We start from the raw sequence: 17,810 nt of genomic DNA, 5'->3' as shown, positions 1-17,810 counted from the left end.
GGGAATACAGAGGCATCAACAACCCGCAAACCGTTCACACCTTTTAACTTGAGATCGTTGTCTACGACTTTTCCCATCGCGGCTGATCCCATTGGATGATGGACAGACCTGGACTATTAATCAGCATATGTGACGTTGGTAATTACAAAACAATACACACCGAGCAGCAGCACGTATTCGTGCGTTGATGTATTCGTCAGTTGAGTCGACACTGTATGGCGTATCGAAGCCTGCTGGGGTTGCCTCCCCGTTGAGAATATCTCGACCGAGCACAGTGGTGTTACTCCCAGCGAAAGCTATCTCTTGACGGATACCCTCGCGGGCAATGTAACGATCAACGGCAGTACTAAGGTAATTAGGATTGATAATAGGAGAGTCGGTTATGTTTGCGGAAGCAAGCTTGATGGAGCCACGAGAAGTTGGCAGTATAAGAATGCCAGAAATCGACACTTTGGAACCATCAGTCGAACCAGAGTAGAGAAAGAAGTGTTCAAAGAATGTTCGATCTTGCTTGAGTAATGGATGATCAGGCTTTGGGGTTCTACCTTCATCCTCTTCAATAGCTTTCGTGAGGCCATCCTTTGGGACGCTCGAACAGACAATGAAGTCTGCGGCAGTTCCCCAGGTGTACTGCTCGGCAATAGGAAACTTGGCAGAGCCTACAGCCCAACCTTCTTCTGGTACCTTGACGTTCCAGGATGATGGTGCAAGGAAGTGGTCTGCGTAGTTCTTGCCGACCTCAGGTGCATCTAGCTTGACATCAATGCCGAGAGCTTCAAGTTCATCGGCTGGCCCGATACCTTGAAACAAATAAGTCAACGTTTTAAAATTTCCCGATAAGCAAATAACCTCAAGTACTTCCTACAGTACTCTCATCTCATATACCAAATTCCACGTACCTGAAAGCATCAAAATTTGTGGCGTATGAACAGCGCCGGCAGACAAGATGGTTTGGTGGCTCATGATCTGAGTCCCATTCGCCAACTCCACACCTGTCACCGTCAAAAGCCCCGTCGAATTTGACAGCAGAATCTTAGCTACAACTGTCTCCGTCAAAACTGTCACATTGTCCAGTGAATAAACGGCAGCTGCAATTTCTCGCCGTCCATTGTGCTTGTTCTCGGTGTATTCGGCAACGCCGATGGGGTGCCCGGCGTTTCCGTCAAGAAGTGGCACAGATTCGATGCCGATCTCTTGCCACGACTGAAGCACTTTCTCACGTAGAGGAAAAGGACGGTGCGTTGATGTTACGGATTGGATGAAAACATTGCCCTCGTGACCGTGCTGCTTCGGGTTGATAGTCTTATTCCAGAAGTCCTCGGTCTTCTTGAAGTAGGGAAGCAGGCCTTCATAACTCCAGCGGTTGTCGTTGACGGTTTCACCCCATAGATCGTAGTCAATCTTGTCGCCCCGAGTCCAGAGACCTATTCGCTATTCAGCTTTTCATTGTCTTGCAAATATAGACGAGATTTAGGAATGCATTACCCATGTTAATGACAGTACCGCCACCCAAGGCTTTACCTTGGGCGAGGTTGATTGAGCGATTGCCGACATGAACCTGTGGGACTGACGACAATTTCCAGTCAAAGTCTCCACCCATGGTATTTGTTGAGTTTGGCCAAACAATATCTTCACGATCATTCGCGTTGACGCCGGCCTCGATAACCAGAATTTTGAGCTCAGGACGGTACTCAGCAAGTCGGTTAGAGATAACCGACCCAGCGAGCCCTCCTCCAACCACGATTATGTCCCAGAGCATTTCGGTAGAAGTTGATGTGAGTGACGATTGACGATGTGCTTCGGCGATGTCGAGGTGGAAAGCTGCGCATATGAAAGTACATACCGTGGACTAAATGCTTCTTGGCATCAATAACCGCAATAGGAAGACGCCGGACTCGGTCAGGGACCCCTGGTAGCCGCGTATGCCGCCTGGTGCAATCCAAGATTAAAAAGTTGCAAACTCCGCTCGAACGATGAAAAGTATTGTCCAGCAATAAGAGCCAAGCAACATAAAATCTAATACCCTGAAAGTAGCACATAATAACAGATGGGTTCTCTTCAAGATTGCAGAATTGAGCGGCGATATTTTATCCAGTGTTACATTTTTTTGCCACCCGCTATGTGAATCCGTGAATTGGGCAACCTCGTTGCCAGGCTCCACGAAACAGCGCTGGAGGGAATTGGATCATTCAATTCAAGATACGTAGCGTAGAGAACGAGATAGATATAGACCTGGTTACTCTTCAAATTATTCCAATTGCAACCTCTTCTGCCTGGGTCATACGTACATCTTCTCAAACCTGTGGGCTCTGTGCAATCAGTAAGTTCATTCTGCAACCCCATATCCAACTCGTTTCTTCTCCGGGTTGTAAACACATTGCTGGATCCACTGGCAGATCATTTACTCAGTTGGTGCGTTGCTCTCCATAATTCGCCGGACGAAGACTGCCTTCAGCGACGGTGATTTGCCGATTTATTCGTTGTTGGTTCTACATAAATTGCAAAAAATGCAGAGCCCCTGCGAGTCTTGGCACGGGTCAGGTTATCCATACAAGGTTTTGTTTCCGTCTGCAAAAGTTCCATCGGTCGACCAGGTCCCCAGTCAAAAAAGCTGGTATGCGACAACGTTGCTCATTATCCATCTTGAGACAAGATCAATTTTGTTCCAAAGCTTGTTGATTGGCTTGCATGTTTTCGCTCCACCATGTTTTGGTACTCCTAGCATGTAAATAAGCTGCAACCTTGCTCCATGGTCCACATTATTCTTCCCTGTGCTATCACATATCATTAACAGAAGGGGAAGTTAGGTTGACTTTTGGGTGTATCGCTTCGGCTTGTTCTTCATTTTCATCATGCCAATCGAAAAATTACAGGCAGGATCTTCTAAGAAGACTGCCCAATATATCTGTGAATGGCAGTGAGTTTCTTGCTTTTGAATACCTTATGACAGGAATTCATGGAAACAAGCTCGCTGCAAATAGTAGACAGAAATGATGATATTGTTGGATTACTCAGCCAGAATACAGGGAGCTGGCCAGCAGCAGCAGCCGGCCGCGGCAACGGCCGCGGCAGCGGAACCCGGAGATCCAACCTCCGGGCTGCCAATATTGATATCTTCACTACTGCTGCTGTGCCAACCTACCTAATCTTCTACACACAAGATATACAGAAGCATACAGTACCAGTTTGATCCTTTGATTACGTTCGATTACTCCCGTACGGGTAACCTGTGATTCCAACAGATATGAACAAAAATAAATAATTATATATCATCTTGGATGGTTGAGAGAACTTTCTGCTACATTGCTTTGGTATTTCTTGATTACATCAACACTTCATATCTGTTGCATTACCTAGCCAGAATAGGTACAGGCAGTTGGCCGCGGCCGCGGAACCTGGAGATCCAACCTCCGGTTGCCAACAGCAATATCTTCACTACTGCTGCTGCTGCCAACATTCCTGCTTTCTCTTCTCTACACACACACAGAATACAGAACCAGTTCACCGCTTTGAATTTACTACGTTGATTTACCACCTGTACGGTATCCTGTGATACCAAAAAATGTCTTATGCGTGTGGTGGCATCGGGGCCTGATTTTATCGCACTATGATTAGCTATGGAGCATATCTCTGTGATTCCAATGCAAGGCTAATGCAGCGGTTAAGCCGAATGAGCTGAACTCGCAAATTTTTGAGAGTTGACGAATTAGGAAGTTCACTGCAATTTAAACGGCACACGAGGGACGCATTTTTAAAAAGTGTCTTAGGAAACCACAGACAAAAAAGAAAAGAAAGAAGAGAAGAGAATTTAGGGACAGGGGTGAGGCACAACCCAAAATCACCGCGCAGCACGCCAACACATGAGCTTCAGGTGTGATCGAAACTAATAATTTCGCTACTACGGCCTGGCTACGGGGTATATCGTTTCTGTGCTATAAGCTTCAATCCGTTTCTATCCATATCTAACAACTGGCCTTTAACTGTTGGACTACTCAGCCAGAATACAGGGAGCCGGCCAGCAGCAGCAGCGGCAGCGGAACCCGGAGATCTAATCTCTGGGCTACCAACAGCGACATCTTCACTACTACTGCTGCTGCCAATCTCCCTACTTTCTCTTCTACAGACCGATTACATCTTCCGAGTACACTATATTGATCTTCGGCGAGCTACTAACCCGTACGGATATCCCCTGTGATACTAATAGATATCGTCTTGGGTAGCCCTGAGATAGAATCTCCGGGCTCCCCTGTTCTTCTTCGCTGAGATCTGCTCTACCACTGCGGAGGGCCATCAACAGTTCAAATAGATTCCTTGTTGAAGACGGGAATTATATTTTATATTCACATAATTGGTTCTCGGCACCGGCTCAGTCTCGCTCACTAGCTAATTTCTTTTCTTGACGTTATTCCTCCCTAGATGATGTCTTGTGTCTTCAGCATTGATTGCCCTAGATTAATAACCCCTTGTAACTATAGAGAGGCAGATACATATTGTATTATAGATATAAAACCCTCGCAACCACTGACATAGACACTGGAAAATTTCCAGCTCCAGCCGATGGGGCCATCGCTTTGCAAAGTGGAATGTAAATGTATTGGCATTTTACACATGCTAGGCCCGGGAGCCTGTGTCATGGCGCACCAGCCACAGCTCACTTAGGCAAAGCAATTCGAGCCGAGCCAACCAGAAGAAAGACCGCAATGTGGGGCGCATCGAATCACCAGGTTCCAAACCCGCCGGCCTGAAGCCGGATAGTTGGTGAAGAGCAAATGCGAGAAACGCCACAAACATCTTCCCCCATCAGCATCTTCTGCCCACCTGATGAGGGGTGGATGATTGATGGCGGGCGCTGAAAGAGACTGCTTCTCCATGTTGCGCGCAGAGTTGCGCCACGTGCCAGGTAGTACGCGATGCCCGCCGTTCTGGATCGGGCCCCTCACAAGAGGGACAAGAATAGTAGATGGGGCGCGTCCGTTCCCCCATCTTTTCGTGCAGTTGGAGAAACGACTTCGGCATTCGGCAGCCGTGTGGCACAGAAATTGCAGGCCGTTCACCAACGTACCATGCGGTGTAAAAGGGGGGTCAGGCTCTCACCCCTCTCGCAAATCGAGCCCGAATCTGCAGGCCATCACATGGCCCTTCAATGCGGCCTTGCTTGAATCGAGCCAGAGGGGACAAGCCAGAGGCTAGGTACTTCTGCTCGCATGTGTCACCGGCTCGTTCATCAATGCTGAGCTGAGATATGACAAAGGCGGGCGGCCAGCGTGCGTTCAACTTACGAGGATCAGTTACTGCTCCCAGGACGCGGAGCAAGTGAGCCCATCAGGCTGGATTGACGGTTGATCCAAGTCTCCTCTCCATGTCTCATGACACGTCTCGCGTCTGTCATCATTTCATCTCGGACTCCCCGCAAGCCTCAGCCCTACCTACATAGAGTGCATCAGAGCAATCTAATTGCAATAGGCGAGGAAGGGTGAGCAGCAAACATGACTTGACCGTTCCACATCCTTCCCCTTAGGCGAACCCCAAAACCAAAGTGTTGCGCATCTCGGTTCCAGAAATGAAAAGCCCCAGGCTGAATTCACATCCGGTATTTGCAGCGCGTTCTGGGGTTGCACCGAAGTGGTTGTCTGCATGGCTTGTGTGACTGAAGGGTGTGCCCGCAGCCCAAGAAAAAAACATTAGACGAAGAAATTGCATGCCCAGATCGGTAGCCGCCCGCAGTAGATGCAGATTTATTGGACCCCTGGTCCACAGAGTCTCGGCGTTGGAGAAGGCAAGTCAAGACTCCCTGTAGGTTCCTGTAATCGACTCGTCTGCTACCCATTGCCATCACGGGATGCGAGCATTTGGCGAACCCCCAGTCCCTGGGTCTGCAGAGGAGACAATCAGGCTGAAATGCCCCCTGTTCGGGGCAGAAAGTGAACCCTTGCAACTCTGGCCGAGGCGGCTCCGCGTTCCCCAACGTTGGTTGGCGGACAATCATGCCAGTGGCGTTGGCATTGGTTGAACCACGTCGACTCACCTGAAGGAGTGGCGGGTCCTGTGGATGCAATCATGAGCTGCATTAGCTTGTACAAGGTGATTGTTTTGCTCCCATGGAAAAGACCCTGGGGTCGAAGACCTAGAACCTGATGTTTATGCCTCGTCGTCCGAATTTTCTTGAGGGCCTCCGAATGAATAAAACGATTGTTGTATACCTATTGATGCATCATTGTGTCCTGTTGTCTCGCCTTTTCCCCCAGTACCCCGTAGCCCAATTTCCTTTTCTCCGTGGTATCGTAGAATGCCAAAACGAATCGCCGTCTTTGATATCGTTACAGTGTCCCCCAATAAAGACTTGTGGGGTCTTTTTCACTCGTCTCGACTCTCCTTGGCGGCCCTTCGCCTCTCTCCCCCCTCCCTTGTTGTACTCGTAGTCAGCCAAACACGAGGCCAACCTTCATGCTTGCCGCCACTTGCTTCCATAAACCCGGGCAAGCCTCCGTGCCCACTTGCTCCTTGCCGTAGGCTCGCATGTCCATTCTGCTCCACACGTCCATGACCACAGCCCAAGGCTTCTCGGTGTTGACTATCCCTTTCTGGCTGCCGAATGCAGTGAATGCTTGCCGCACCAAGCCTCTGTCTCTACTGCAGATGGCATGACATGCAGAAAAGAACAGTGGCCACAACATGGACAGTCCTGTTCCACCATGCGACACCGACGCCGCACAGTGCCACAGAGCTGCCTGCGCGTGCTTCTGCACCAGATTATGCGATGACGGATACTCGGAGATGGTGCTGTACAGATACACCAATGCACTTTGTCTGTAGGCGAGGGCCGTGCTTGTGATCCACCTGATGTTGGCAAGTTCGGCTTCGGATGCGTCATCAGAACCATCAACGATGCGATTGACTAGTGTGAATCCCGGTGGCAAGGTTGGGCTCCATGACTCGAGGGCTCTCTCGATTACCTTGTAGGTGGTTTGGTATTCGGTGCGAAGAACGGCAAACTTTGACGTCTGATTAGCCGCCATGGCGGTTTGGAGCTCGCGCTTCATCGAGACAAGTTCTCCAAGACGGTGCAACGTGGGCCAGAGGTCATCTGCCATACCCAAGACAGGATCAATCCCGCTGAAGGTAATTGGTGGCGGGGTACTGCCAGGCGAGTACGCTCGGTTGGATGAAGGAGCATCAAATATGGGAGCCGAGCCATTGGTCAGGGCATTGAGTACGTCAAAGTAGCGAAAGACCTGTCTCTTGTTAACGCCCCAGCTCTATACTGGACGGTCAGACTCACCTGCTCAAAGAACTCAACAGCCGGTGACTTCGGGGACGCAATAGCGCTGATGATATGCCATGCACCTTGAAGGTGATTGTGGATAACATTGGGCAGACTCCGTTGCATGAGCTGCGCTTTGGTGAGTAGATATTTCCAAACGAATGCAATAGGGGCTGCCTTACCAAGTCGTACTGTAAAAGAAGCACTATCGTAGCCAAGGCCTCTTCAAACCCGTCCCCGTCCTCAATGATCGCAGACAAACCAGCTACAGCTCTTTCATGGAAGCAAGCCGATCCCTCCGTGCTCTCGATGCCAGCATATTCGCGATGGGCACTAGCCAAGGCGTATATGGCGCTTCGGACGGCGGAGCTTCTGTGAGAAAGGGGAAGGATATGTTGCTCGTAGGGGTTTTCTCGGCCTTCCACGAAACCCATTGTCGGCAGCATAACCTTGGTATAATGATCTAGTAGGCCCGTGTCCTCTGGAAAGTCAGAGACGCCGTGATACACGGGGGGGAGAAGATTCAGCAGAGGCGGAGAAGTTGGCGACCACGCTGGCTCATTCCAGTATACATCAAGGCTGGACGAGAAAAAAGAGTCGTCAGTCGATTGCAGACCCCCATCCATAGTCGAAAGAGTTAGTGCAAGGTGGCGGGTTTCGGTTGACTTCTGACAAGGCCCTATTTCTGTAACGGTTGCGAAATCGCTCTCGTACATTTCCGCGCCTCCATAACCGAGGTCGTAGCTGTAAGAGTCGTCGAAATCTTCGCAGATGGGCAGGACGGAGTCTATAGAGGCTGAGAAGCAGTTATCCACAGAGGTCGGTGGCGAGAGGGCATTCCCAGCACTGGCTTGAAAAACATCTGATGGGGTGAGGACGTTCGTGTCTGGGCTCGTTTGTTGGTCTGTGTTGCCTGCCGGACTGTTCGAATCATCGGACGCAACGGAATCTTGCGAGTGGGGTGTTTTGGTCGATACCCTTCGCTTTCTCTTCTTGATCGGTTCATATATGCAGGCAACGCCGGCTTGCACGCAACGAAGACATTGCGGATGTTCTTCCGAACACTTCTTCCTCTAGGGAAGATGTTGGTAAGTGGCATATCAAGAATGAATCAGGGTGACGAACCTTGTCTCGGCTAAAAGATGTTAGCAAAGGCATTACTTGACAGAATGCAGCTTTGTAGACTCACCAGTATTTGCAACCTGCAGGTCACACAGGCACATGTCAGACACCTCAAGTTCAATGCTTTTTTCTGGCGAGGAGGCTCATACGAACCTGCTCTTGACCGAGTCTTGATCGGCCGTGGACGGACGGGCTGGTTGACTAGCATGTTGCAGCAGAGATTACCGAGTGCGGTGGATAAGCGGAGGGTGTATTGGGTCGAGAGACGGAGGCTTAATAACCTTCCCGTCGCATTTAACTCGCATCAGATGTCGGCAATGAAGCGTGACAGAAGGTGCTGCGTCTCGCAACGGGCCGGCAGCAGAGCAGGTATTTCAACGAGTCACACCTTGGGCGGGCAGGGTTCCCCAATTACCCCAGTTTCCATGAGGGGGAGGGTGTGCTCCTGAGGGGGGCCGAAGAGATGCTTGACAGATTTGGAGAATGCCTCGAGTTGTCGAGCCACGCCCCGTAGGAGCAAGCAGAACACCACACAGGGTTCCGCACCAAGCCTTCTGGACACGGCCAGGACTCCGGGGTCCCCAGAATTTTTCTGAGCTAGAGTGTGCGGCATCGAATTAACCGGCCATTCTTCCCATACCCCGGTGATTGTTGGAGTGGAAATCCATGGATTCGACGTGTGTTTGTGGAGGAGATGGGCCGTGTGGTTCTGGGCTAGCCGCTTAGCGACATCTGACATGCAAGGGTCGAAATCCGGCCGTCCGACATCGCCAGTCACGATGCGGCAGGTGGCGCGTCCTTGGTCCAATCATCTGACCAAACGTCGATTCTGTGTAGCTGAGAGATAATCGGGTTGCTTGGCTTGCCACTGGCCTCGGGGGAAGAGACCGGGGTGAGCCGAGTGTCATCTTCGATGCGAATGCACCTCCGGGCTGGACCTCTGAAGGTGGACCCCAGGGGTCCGAGGCGTGCGTCGCAGTACACGTGTGGCGTGTGTACTGAAGACAGACGTTCGCATTGAAGGGTCACAACGGGGAAAGTTGGAGAACCCACGGCCTCGGCCGCAGTGGAGCTGATCGGATTCAATGAAGGGTGACATGCGAGGGGATGGAGCTGAGAAGTGAGATCTTGGGCAGTATTCCGTAGATTGTAGTGTCGACGGGTTCACAAGTGGCTGATGAGGGCAGAAAATCGCGTCGTCATGGTGTGCACTGGTGGAAGCGGCATGTTCTTGCGTTGATTGGTTTGTTCGCTCTGTTTGCTCCATGGATCCACTTCAAAATAGACAGTAAGCGTTCTCGGCTAAAATTGCCTTGCATTATGCACAAGCCACAGGTGTTTCCCTTCATCAACTCCAAGGCCTCATATCGTCTCACTTCCCATCATCTCAACTTCCACGTCCAGATTACCCGAGATTTGATAACTCGGCCGACTTAGAGTATCTGTTTCCAAGTCTTCGCAGCCCCAATTAGTGATGCGTCCTCTGTGCTTTTCGTCTATAAACATATGGTTCATTGGTTCTATACGCCCATCTTCGTAGGACCAAAGCCGGCCGCTTGACGCCTTTGCCCGTGAACATATACCCATATCATAATTCCCAGTCTCCATTCTGTATCAAAATTACCTTACTTAAACACACAGTTTCTCATTCAAGAAGCTGCTCTCGACGCGCCTTGGCGATGGCGCAATTTCCCAGCCGGTTCAGCTCCGCCACGAAGGCTCCAACTATTTTTATGTGGGTGGTTTCGTGCTGTGTCAAACTGCGATTCCGTAAACCTTCAATCAGGTCTGGAACAGAGTTGAGGAGCTCGATATCTTCCTCAGACTGCGGGTGGAGTGGTTGAAGCAATAAATTGCAGAAGATCGTTAAGATCGCTGTCATTGGGTAGAACACAACCATCCTATTCATGTAAGCACATGGACCAAAGCACGGGGCACAAACGGCAACTCACCAGAAGGCTACCTCTTCGATGCTGTGGATCGCGGCTGCAAGGAAGTACAGCGTCGATCGGCTCGCCTGCACGGAAATAGCCTGGCTTGAGCTTACCCCTTCTAAACCACTGCTCTCACCACTCGCCCAGCAAAGACACCTGCCGCTTGCCCGGTGTATCATGGCCATCTGGTAATGATACTCAAAGTGAAGAATGATTTCCTCCATGCCAAGTCGGCCCTTTCTGATGACTGCCGTGCCTCGGGGGAATGTCAGTGTTGGCCGATAGGATTGTGGGACTGACATCCGCCATCGTTCGAGCTCATCGTCTAGCTCGCGAATATCCCTAAGTAACTCTGCATCGTCCTTCTTGAGAGCCGAAACTGAATACAACTTTCGGGAGATTTTCGACTTGATAATCGTCAACTGCAAAGAATTTGGTTGGACGGCTGATGTGATCATGGCTTCGTTGAGGTAAGAGGGCGAACCCCCGGCGATGTCGTCTGAGCTCTTTATCCACCAGTCCATTCGCGGAAGGGTCAGGTCGCAGTGCTCGTCGTCAATACTAGGAGGCTGGCCTGTGCGGAGACTTATTTCCTTGTCGAGTTTATACGACAACCAAAAAAGCCTACGGAGTTGGTTCCTCACACGACATGCATGTTCGTCTTCAATTTCTGGTGAATGGCATGTGCCGCGACTCGTACCGGGCTCAAGATGCCCTCCAAGTATAAATATTACTCGACATGCGGCCGCTTGATACATGGCCCCTTGTTGGAGATGGCCACTGAAGAGGTGGTACAGGCTCTAGCAGCCCAAAAGTTAGCAATTCCCCGGGTGGGGTTATTGATACAGGCTGCTTACCAGCATGAAGACAGTTTCGAGGGACGTTATGTTGGGATCCTGGAGGATCATCGCCACCAAGCTCTGGGCAGCTCCCACGCACGCCTCTCCGTCGATCTCGGGTGTCGAATTCCATTCTGCTTGGAAAAGAGACAAGACGGCAAAAAAAGCGAATACGCAAGCCCTGGCCGTCACAGCTTCAAGGGACGGCGTTTCCTGAGATGGCTGATAAGCCAGGTCAATGGTCTCATGGAAAAGGACGAAGTCGATCAATGGGAACGAAATACCAAAGTGAGACGCCTGAAAGAGTGCCAGATACTCTTCAAGGACAATTCTGTCTGGAAGTTCACCTCCTGTGTGCAACTGTGGCAATCCTAGAAGAATCGGGACTGGGTGCTGGGTCTGCCACAGTGGGCCCATAGCAAAGAGGGTCTGGAACGAGGCATCTTCCCCAGCCCGAGACCGAATCCAGTCTTGGCCGTCTGCGGAGAAGAAGGGAATGCCGTTGTAAGAGCTAATGTCTCCCAAGTAGAAGCCAGCAAAGTGCAGTTGCCCCACCGTTGCGCCTGAAGCCCGTTTAGATGACTCATTGATTCGGCCTTGGCTTGATTCCGGGGTGCCGTCGGTGCCCGGGGGCTCCGGGCCGACGGATGACATGGGCGCCGATGATGACGACGGAGACATGGATACTTCCTGCCCCTCTAATGAAACCTGGGTACCCTGATTTCGGCGAGCCGCCTCCAGGGCTTTTTCAATACGGTTGAGGCGTTCGACCAGGTCTTTCTCAGATCCGCTCCTGCATGCATCGTAAATCTTTCTGTCAATCCCGCAATTCCTCACTAATATGGAGTGGGTCTCAAGGAATGCCTTACTTTGTCGTGGCCACCCGCTTCTTCACCTTGGCGGCCCGGTGGAAAGTGCATGCCATTCCGTGGTGCTTACACCAGTTACACTGTGGAACGGCCCCATCACATTGAATCTAGAAGAAGACGATCAGCAACTGTCTGAGGCAACAACGCAAGATAGGACGGGTCGGAATCATACCTTCCTCCTGTGACAGGAATCACACGCTCTTTTCCTCATGTTGGCCTCTGTTTCCTGTTGGTCGCCGCCAAGCGCGGCACCCTACCTGCAGGGGTCGAAGAGGATGAAGGAAAAGGTCGCGTCGGTAAAACTGCCGGTTCGCCAACGATCTCTCACGCCGCGAGAAGTCAAGAACTGGGCTGATTCCGGCGTTGGTTCCCCCTCTGGTTGATGTATCAAATGCCCGCTGACTCAGCGGGATCAGATTTAAATGACTAAGCGGCAAAGATTACTGGAACGCAAAACTCTATTGAAATTGGCGGCCATGATTGGACCCGACGAAAAACCTAACCGCAAAACTCCAGTGGGCCCCATATATTCTCAAAGCTTACCGTCCGTGCCCGGCGCTTCGACACACGCCGCGCCGACGTCGTCGGCGGTTGACATAAAAACACCGGCCCAAGCTAGCTCCACAGCCAGCTCAAGGACATTTCCAAATTGGCGAGTTCGCCGCTTAGTCAGCGGGAAACTGCCTTAGGGCCGGCCTAGCTCGGTCTAGGAGGGCGCCTTATTGAGGCTCTCGGGATAATTTAAGGGATGCCCCTGGCCTAATCCACGGTATCCCACGCGGGTCGGACAGGGTTCGAGTCCGAGGAATGATATGCCATGACATGGATTACATAGTTCGTCCGACGCAAAACACATTGTTTTCTCATCAAGTAGGATGAAAGGACATTAATAAGCGGACGAAGACCGTAAAACCGATCCATCCCGAACTGCGAAATGGCGTACGAGAAGCTTTTTCGTCCGCACAACGCCGTCATCATTGACGGGATGGCATGACGCCTGGAACGCCTTGGTACCATAGCCACTGTTTCTTACCGTCCCGCTGGACCCGGTTGGACCCACGATCCACATCTTCTAGGGGAGTCCACAAAGATAGATCTTATTTACTACGGATCGGAGCCTATCTAAGCCCAGACGGCCGAACCGGTAAGCCGTCCGACCGGGCCTGCGAAGAAGAACAAATAGAAGCCTGCCACCCAAAATATCGTTAGATATCCCTTTTAGTTTGTCCTCGACCTTGTATTGAACCATCCAATGACCTTCATACCTGACACCAAGGAGATACCGTCAACCTCCTCGTCCGCACGTGAAGGTATCATGGACTCTGACGGGACGCTGGCGAGCGGCTCCAACTACGAGCAATCCATTGAGCTCAATAATGTTTCCGACAACAGCACCTGGGCGCTGAAGCACAAGGTCGAAGCGGTTCGGCAACGAGATGAACGCTCCGGGTTTCCTTCCCGCGAGCTTGGTGTCACATGGCAGAACCTTACGGTACAGGCTGTCAGTTCTGACGCGTCGATACACGAAAACGTCCTTTCTCAGTTCAACATTCCTAAACTCGTCAAGGAGTCCCGCCACAAACCCCCCTTGAAGACCATCCTCGACAACACGCATGGATGTGTCAAGCCGGGAGAGATGCTTCTGGTCCTCGGCCGACCCGGATCAGGATGCACAACGCTGCTGAACATCCTGGCAAACCACCGAAGGGGTTACTCTTCAGTCACGGGCGATGTACACTACGGCTCCATGGCGGCCGAGGAGGCCCAGCAGTATCGGGGCCAGATCGTCATGAACACGGAGGAGGAGTTGTTCTTCCCTACCCTTACAGTCGGCCAGACCATGGATTTCGCAACACGCCTCAAGATTCCCTTTCAGCTCCCTGAAGGCATCTCATCCAACGAAGAGCTGCGGACCGAAAACAGAGATTTCTTGCTCCAGTCTATGGGCATCGAGCACACGTTTGACACCAAGGTTGGCAACGAGTTCGTTCGTGGTGTTTCCGGCGGCGAGAGGAAACGTGTTTCCATCATTGAGTGCATGGCTACGAGGGGATCAGTATTTTGCTGGGATAACAGTACTCGAGGCCTGGATGCCAGCACGTAAGTGGAACCCCATCGTGTTTTGAGGCGACGGCGCCTTGGCTGAACCTCTACCATTGTGGGTCGTGATTTTGTGATAGTTGAAGGCTGACAATGATTTAGGGCTCTGGAGTACACGAAGGCTGTGCGTGCAATGACTGACGTCCTCGGTCTTGCTTCCATTGTCACCCTCTACCAAGCAGGCAACGGCATCTACAACCTCTTCGACAAAGTTCTCGTGCTCGACAACGGCAAAGAGATGTACTACGGACCCATGAAGGAAGCCAAACCCTTCATGGAGCGCCTGGGCTTCATTTGTTCCGACGGTGCCAACGTGGCTGATTTCCTGACTGGTGTCACTGTCCCCACGGAACGAGCTATTAGATCAGGATACGAAAAGTCGTGCCCTCGCAATGCTACCGCACTCAGGGCAGAATACGAAAAGTCCGAAATTTACCCACGAATGATTGCCGAGTACGACTTTCCGACGAGAGAGGAGACCAAGGAGAAGACAAGGTTGTTTAAGGAAGGCGTGGCCGGCGAAAAACACAAGCAGCTTCCTGCCAACAGTCCTCTCACAACGAGTTTCGCGACGCAGGTCCGGGCGTGCATCACTCGACAGTACCAGATTCTCTGGGGCGACAAGGCAACATTCATCATCACACAAGTTTCTACCCTGGTTCAGGCCCTCATCGCCGGTTCTCTCTTTTACAATGCCCCAAATACCTCTGGTGGGTTGTTCATGAAGGGAGGCGCCCTGTTCTTCGCCCTCCTTTTCAACAGTCTGCTGTCCATGTCCGAGGTTACCAACTCATTCAGCGGCCGACCCGTATTGATCAAGCACAAATCTTTCGCATACTATCACCCTGCTGCTTTTTGCATTGCGCAGATTGCGGCTGATATCCCGGTTATCCTCTTCCAATGCTCTGTCTTCTCCGTGGTGCTCTACTTCATGGTTGGACTGAAAACAACAGCCGCGGCGTTTTTCACTTTCTGGGTTGTTGTAATTGCAACAACAATGGTATGCTTGCGAATTCCTGTTTTAGTAGCGATCTAAGCTAAATTGGTGTAGTGCATGACGGCCATGTTCCGTTCCATCGGCGCTGGCTTCACCACTTTTGACGGCGCTTCCAAGGCATCCGGCTTCATGGTTTCGGCTTTGATCATGTACTGTGGCTATATGATTCAGAAATCACAAATGCATCCTTGGTTTGTCTGGATTTTCTGGGTATTTGAATTCTTAGTCCCTACTTTGTGGCATTTATGTTAACACATCTTCAGATCAACCCGTTGGCGTACGCTTTCGACTCGCTCATGGCGACAGAGTTCTATGGACAACTGATACCTTGTGTGGGTCCCAATCTGGTACCTAACGGACCTGGTTACACCGATCCCGCCCATCAGTCTTGCACTGGTGTCGCTGGTGCTACTCAGGGGGAGACATCGTTCACCGGTGAGCAGTATCTCTCGGCTCTTTCGTATGGGCACAGCCACGTTTGGAGAAACTTCGGCATTGTCTGGGCCTGGTGGGCTCTGTTTGTCGCAATCACTGTTGTCTCTACTTCCAAGTGGCGCTCATCGGCCGAAGGAGGTTCTTCTCTGCTCATCCCCCGCGAGAACGCCAAGATCACCCGTGTCATCCGAGAGGACGAGGAAGCACAGTCTTCTGAGGAAACTGCGGTAGACAAAAGCAAGAGCGACAATGAGAAGCGTGAGGCCGATGGCTCAAACCAGGAACTTGTCCGCAACACATCGATTTTCACCTGGAAGAATCTTACGTACACCGTCAAGACCCCTTCGGGAGATCGTGTGCTGCTCGATAACGTCCAAGGCTGGGTTAAGCCGGGTATGCTTGGAGCTTTGATGGGCTCATCTGGCGCCGGAAAAACTACCCTACTTGATGTCCTCGCCCAACGCAAGACTGACGGCACCATTCGCGGATCTATCATGGTCGACGGCCGCCCCTTGCCTGTTTCTTTCCAGCGATCGGCCGGATATTGCGAGCAGCTTGATGTCCACGAGCCTTACGCTACTGTTCGTGAAGCACTGGAGTTCTCGGCACTGCTGAGACAAAGCCGTGATACCCCGCGAGAGGAGAAGCTGGCATATGTTCAGACTATCATCGACCTTTTGGAACTTCACGATCTGGCAGACACCCTCATCGGCGGCGTTGGCAACGGTCTTTCAGTTGAGCAGAGAAAGCGCGTCACGATTGGTGTGGAGTTGGTTTCCAAGCCGAGCATTCTCATCTTCCTGGACGAGCCCACCTCTGGATTGGACGGCCAATCCGCATTCAACACGGTCCGTTTCCTGCGCAAGCTGGCCGACGTGGGCCAAGCCGTCCTCGTGACCATCCACCAGCCTTCTGCCCAGCTCTTCTCCCAGTTCGATACTCTGCTCCTGCTCGCCAAGGGCGGCAAGACCGTGTACTTTGGCGACATCGGCGACAACGCAAGTACCATCCGCGGATACTTTGCCCGCTATGGCGCGCCCTGCCCCGAAGAATCCAACCCCGCCGAGCACATGATCGACGTCGTATCCGGCCAACTCTCCAAGGGCAAGAACTGGAACGAAGTCTGGCTCTCTTCCCCCGAGCACGACGCCGTTGTCAAGGAGCTCGACCACATGATCGACGACGCGGCCTCGAAGCCCCCCGGAACCACTGACGACGGCCACGAGTTTGCCCTCTCTCTTTGGGACCAGGTCAAGATCGTCACGCACCGCATGAACATCTCCCTCTACCGCAACGTGGACTACATTAACAACAAGTTCGCGCTGCACATCTTCTCCGCGCTCTTCAACGGCTTCTCCTTCTGGATGATTGGCGACTCGGTCAGCGACATTACGATGCGCCTTTTCACCATCTTCAACTTCATCTTCGTCGCCCCTGGAGTGCTTGCGCAGCTGCAGCCCCTCTTCATTGATCGTCGCGATATCTTCGAGACCCGCGAGAAGAAATCCAAGATGTACTCCTGGATCGCCTTCGTCACGGGCTCCGTAGTCTCCGAGGTCCCCTATCTCATCATCTGCGCCGTTCTGTATTTTGTCTGCTGGTACTACACCGTCGGCTTCCCCGGCGACTCCTCCCGCGCGGGCGCCACCTTCTTCGTCATGCTCATGTACGAGTTCGTCTACACCGGCATCGGCCAGTTCATCGCCGCCTACGCTCCCAACGCCGTCTTCGCGTCCCTCGTCAACCCCCTGATCATCGGAATCCTCGTCTCCTTCTGCGGTGTCTTGGTCCCCTACGACCAGCTCCAGACCTTCTGGAAGTACTGGATGTACTGGCTCAACCCCTTCAACTACCTCATGGGCAGCATGCTCGTCTTCGACGTCTGGGGCACCGAGGTGAACTGCGGCGACAAGGAGTTTGCGCTCTTTGACCCGCCCAACGGTACGACGTGTGCTCAGTACCTCACCGATTACATGCTGGGAATGGGGTCGAGCAGCAACCTCATCAACCCGGATGCCACGGAGGGTTGCCGCGTTTGCCAGTACCGCGACGGCAGTGACTACTTGCAGACGATCAACCTGAAGGAGTACTACTACGGCTGGCGTGATGCCGCAATTGTCGTCATCTTTGCCATCAGCTCGTACGCTTTGGTGTATCTCCTCATGAAGCTCCGCACGAAGACTTCCAAGAAGGCGGAATAAAGCCCCCCATGCTTTATCTTGGAGCTTGGAGCTTCCATCTTTTATTACATAC

General features: G+C 52.0%; 4 protein-coding genes across 4 annotated transcripts; 1 reads left to right on the top strand and 3 right to left on the bottom strand.

Annotated features, from left to right (window-relative positions):
* Positions 1-61: 61 nt before the first annotated feature.
* On the bottom strand, positions 62-1,759 carry EsH8_III_001414 (GMC family oxidoreductase; the record flags this gene model as incomplete). The annotated part of the gene is made up of 4 exons (XM_083263139.1): positions 62-113; positions 161-800; positions 900-1,424; positions 1,486-1,759. The coding sequence occupies 4 exons, from the start codon at positions 1,757-1,759 to the stop codon at positions 62-64; spliced, it is 1,491 nt and encodes a 496-aa protein (XP_083123626.1).
* A 4,660-nt stretch (positions 1,760-6,419) lies between these two features.
* Positions 6,420-7,977, bottom strand: EsH8_III_001413 (fungal specific transcription factor domain-containing protein; the record flags this gene model as incomplete). The annotated part of the gene is made up of 3 exons (XM_083263138.1): positions 6,420-7,232; positions 7,280-7,390; positions 7,444-7,977. The coding sequence occupies 3 exons, from the start codon at positions 7,975-7,977 to the stop codon at positions 6,420-6,422; spliced, it is 1,458 nt and encodes a 485-aa protein (XP_083123625.1).
* A 2,051-nt stretch (positions 7,978-10,028) lies between these two features.
* EsH8_III_001412 (fungal specific transcription factor domain-containing protein) lies at positions 10,029-12,081 on the bottom strand (the record flags this gene model as incomplete). The annotated part of the gene is made up of 4 exons (XM_083263137.1): positions 10,029-10,284; positions 10,336-11,117; positions 11,175-11,949; positions 12,026-12,081. The coding sequence occupies 4 exons, from the start codon at positions 12,079-12,081 to the stop codon at positions 10,029-10,031; spliced, it is 1,869 nt and encodes a 622-aa protein (XP_083123624.1).
* Positions 12,082-13,277: 1,196 nt separating this feature from the next.
* Positions 13,278-17,758, top strand: EsH8_III_001411 (uncharacterized protein; the record flags this gene model as incomplete). The annotated part of the gene is made up of 4 exons (XM_083263136.1): positions 13,278-14,125; positions 14,228-15,125; positions 15,177-15,332; positions 15,386-17,758. The coding sequence occupies 4 exons, from the start codon at positions 13,278-13,280 to the stop codon at positions 17,756-17,758; spliced, it is 4,275 nt and encodes a 1,424-aa protein (XP_083123623.1).
* Between the last annotated feature and the right edge of the window lie 52 nt (positions 17,759-17,810).

This window comes from Colletotrichum jinshuiense, chromosome 3 (assembly GCF_051148585.1).
Source record: "Colletotrichum jinshuiense chromosome 3, complete sequence".
Taxonomy (NCBI): domain Eukaryota; kingdom Fungi; phylum Ascomycota; class Sordariomycetes; order Glomerellales; family Glomerellaceae; genus Colletotrichum; species Colletotrichum jinshuiense.
This window is presented reverse-complemented; position numbering and strand designations above follow the sequence as displayed.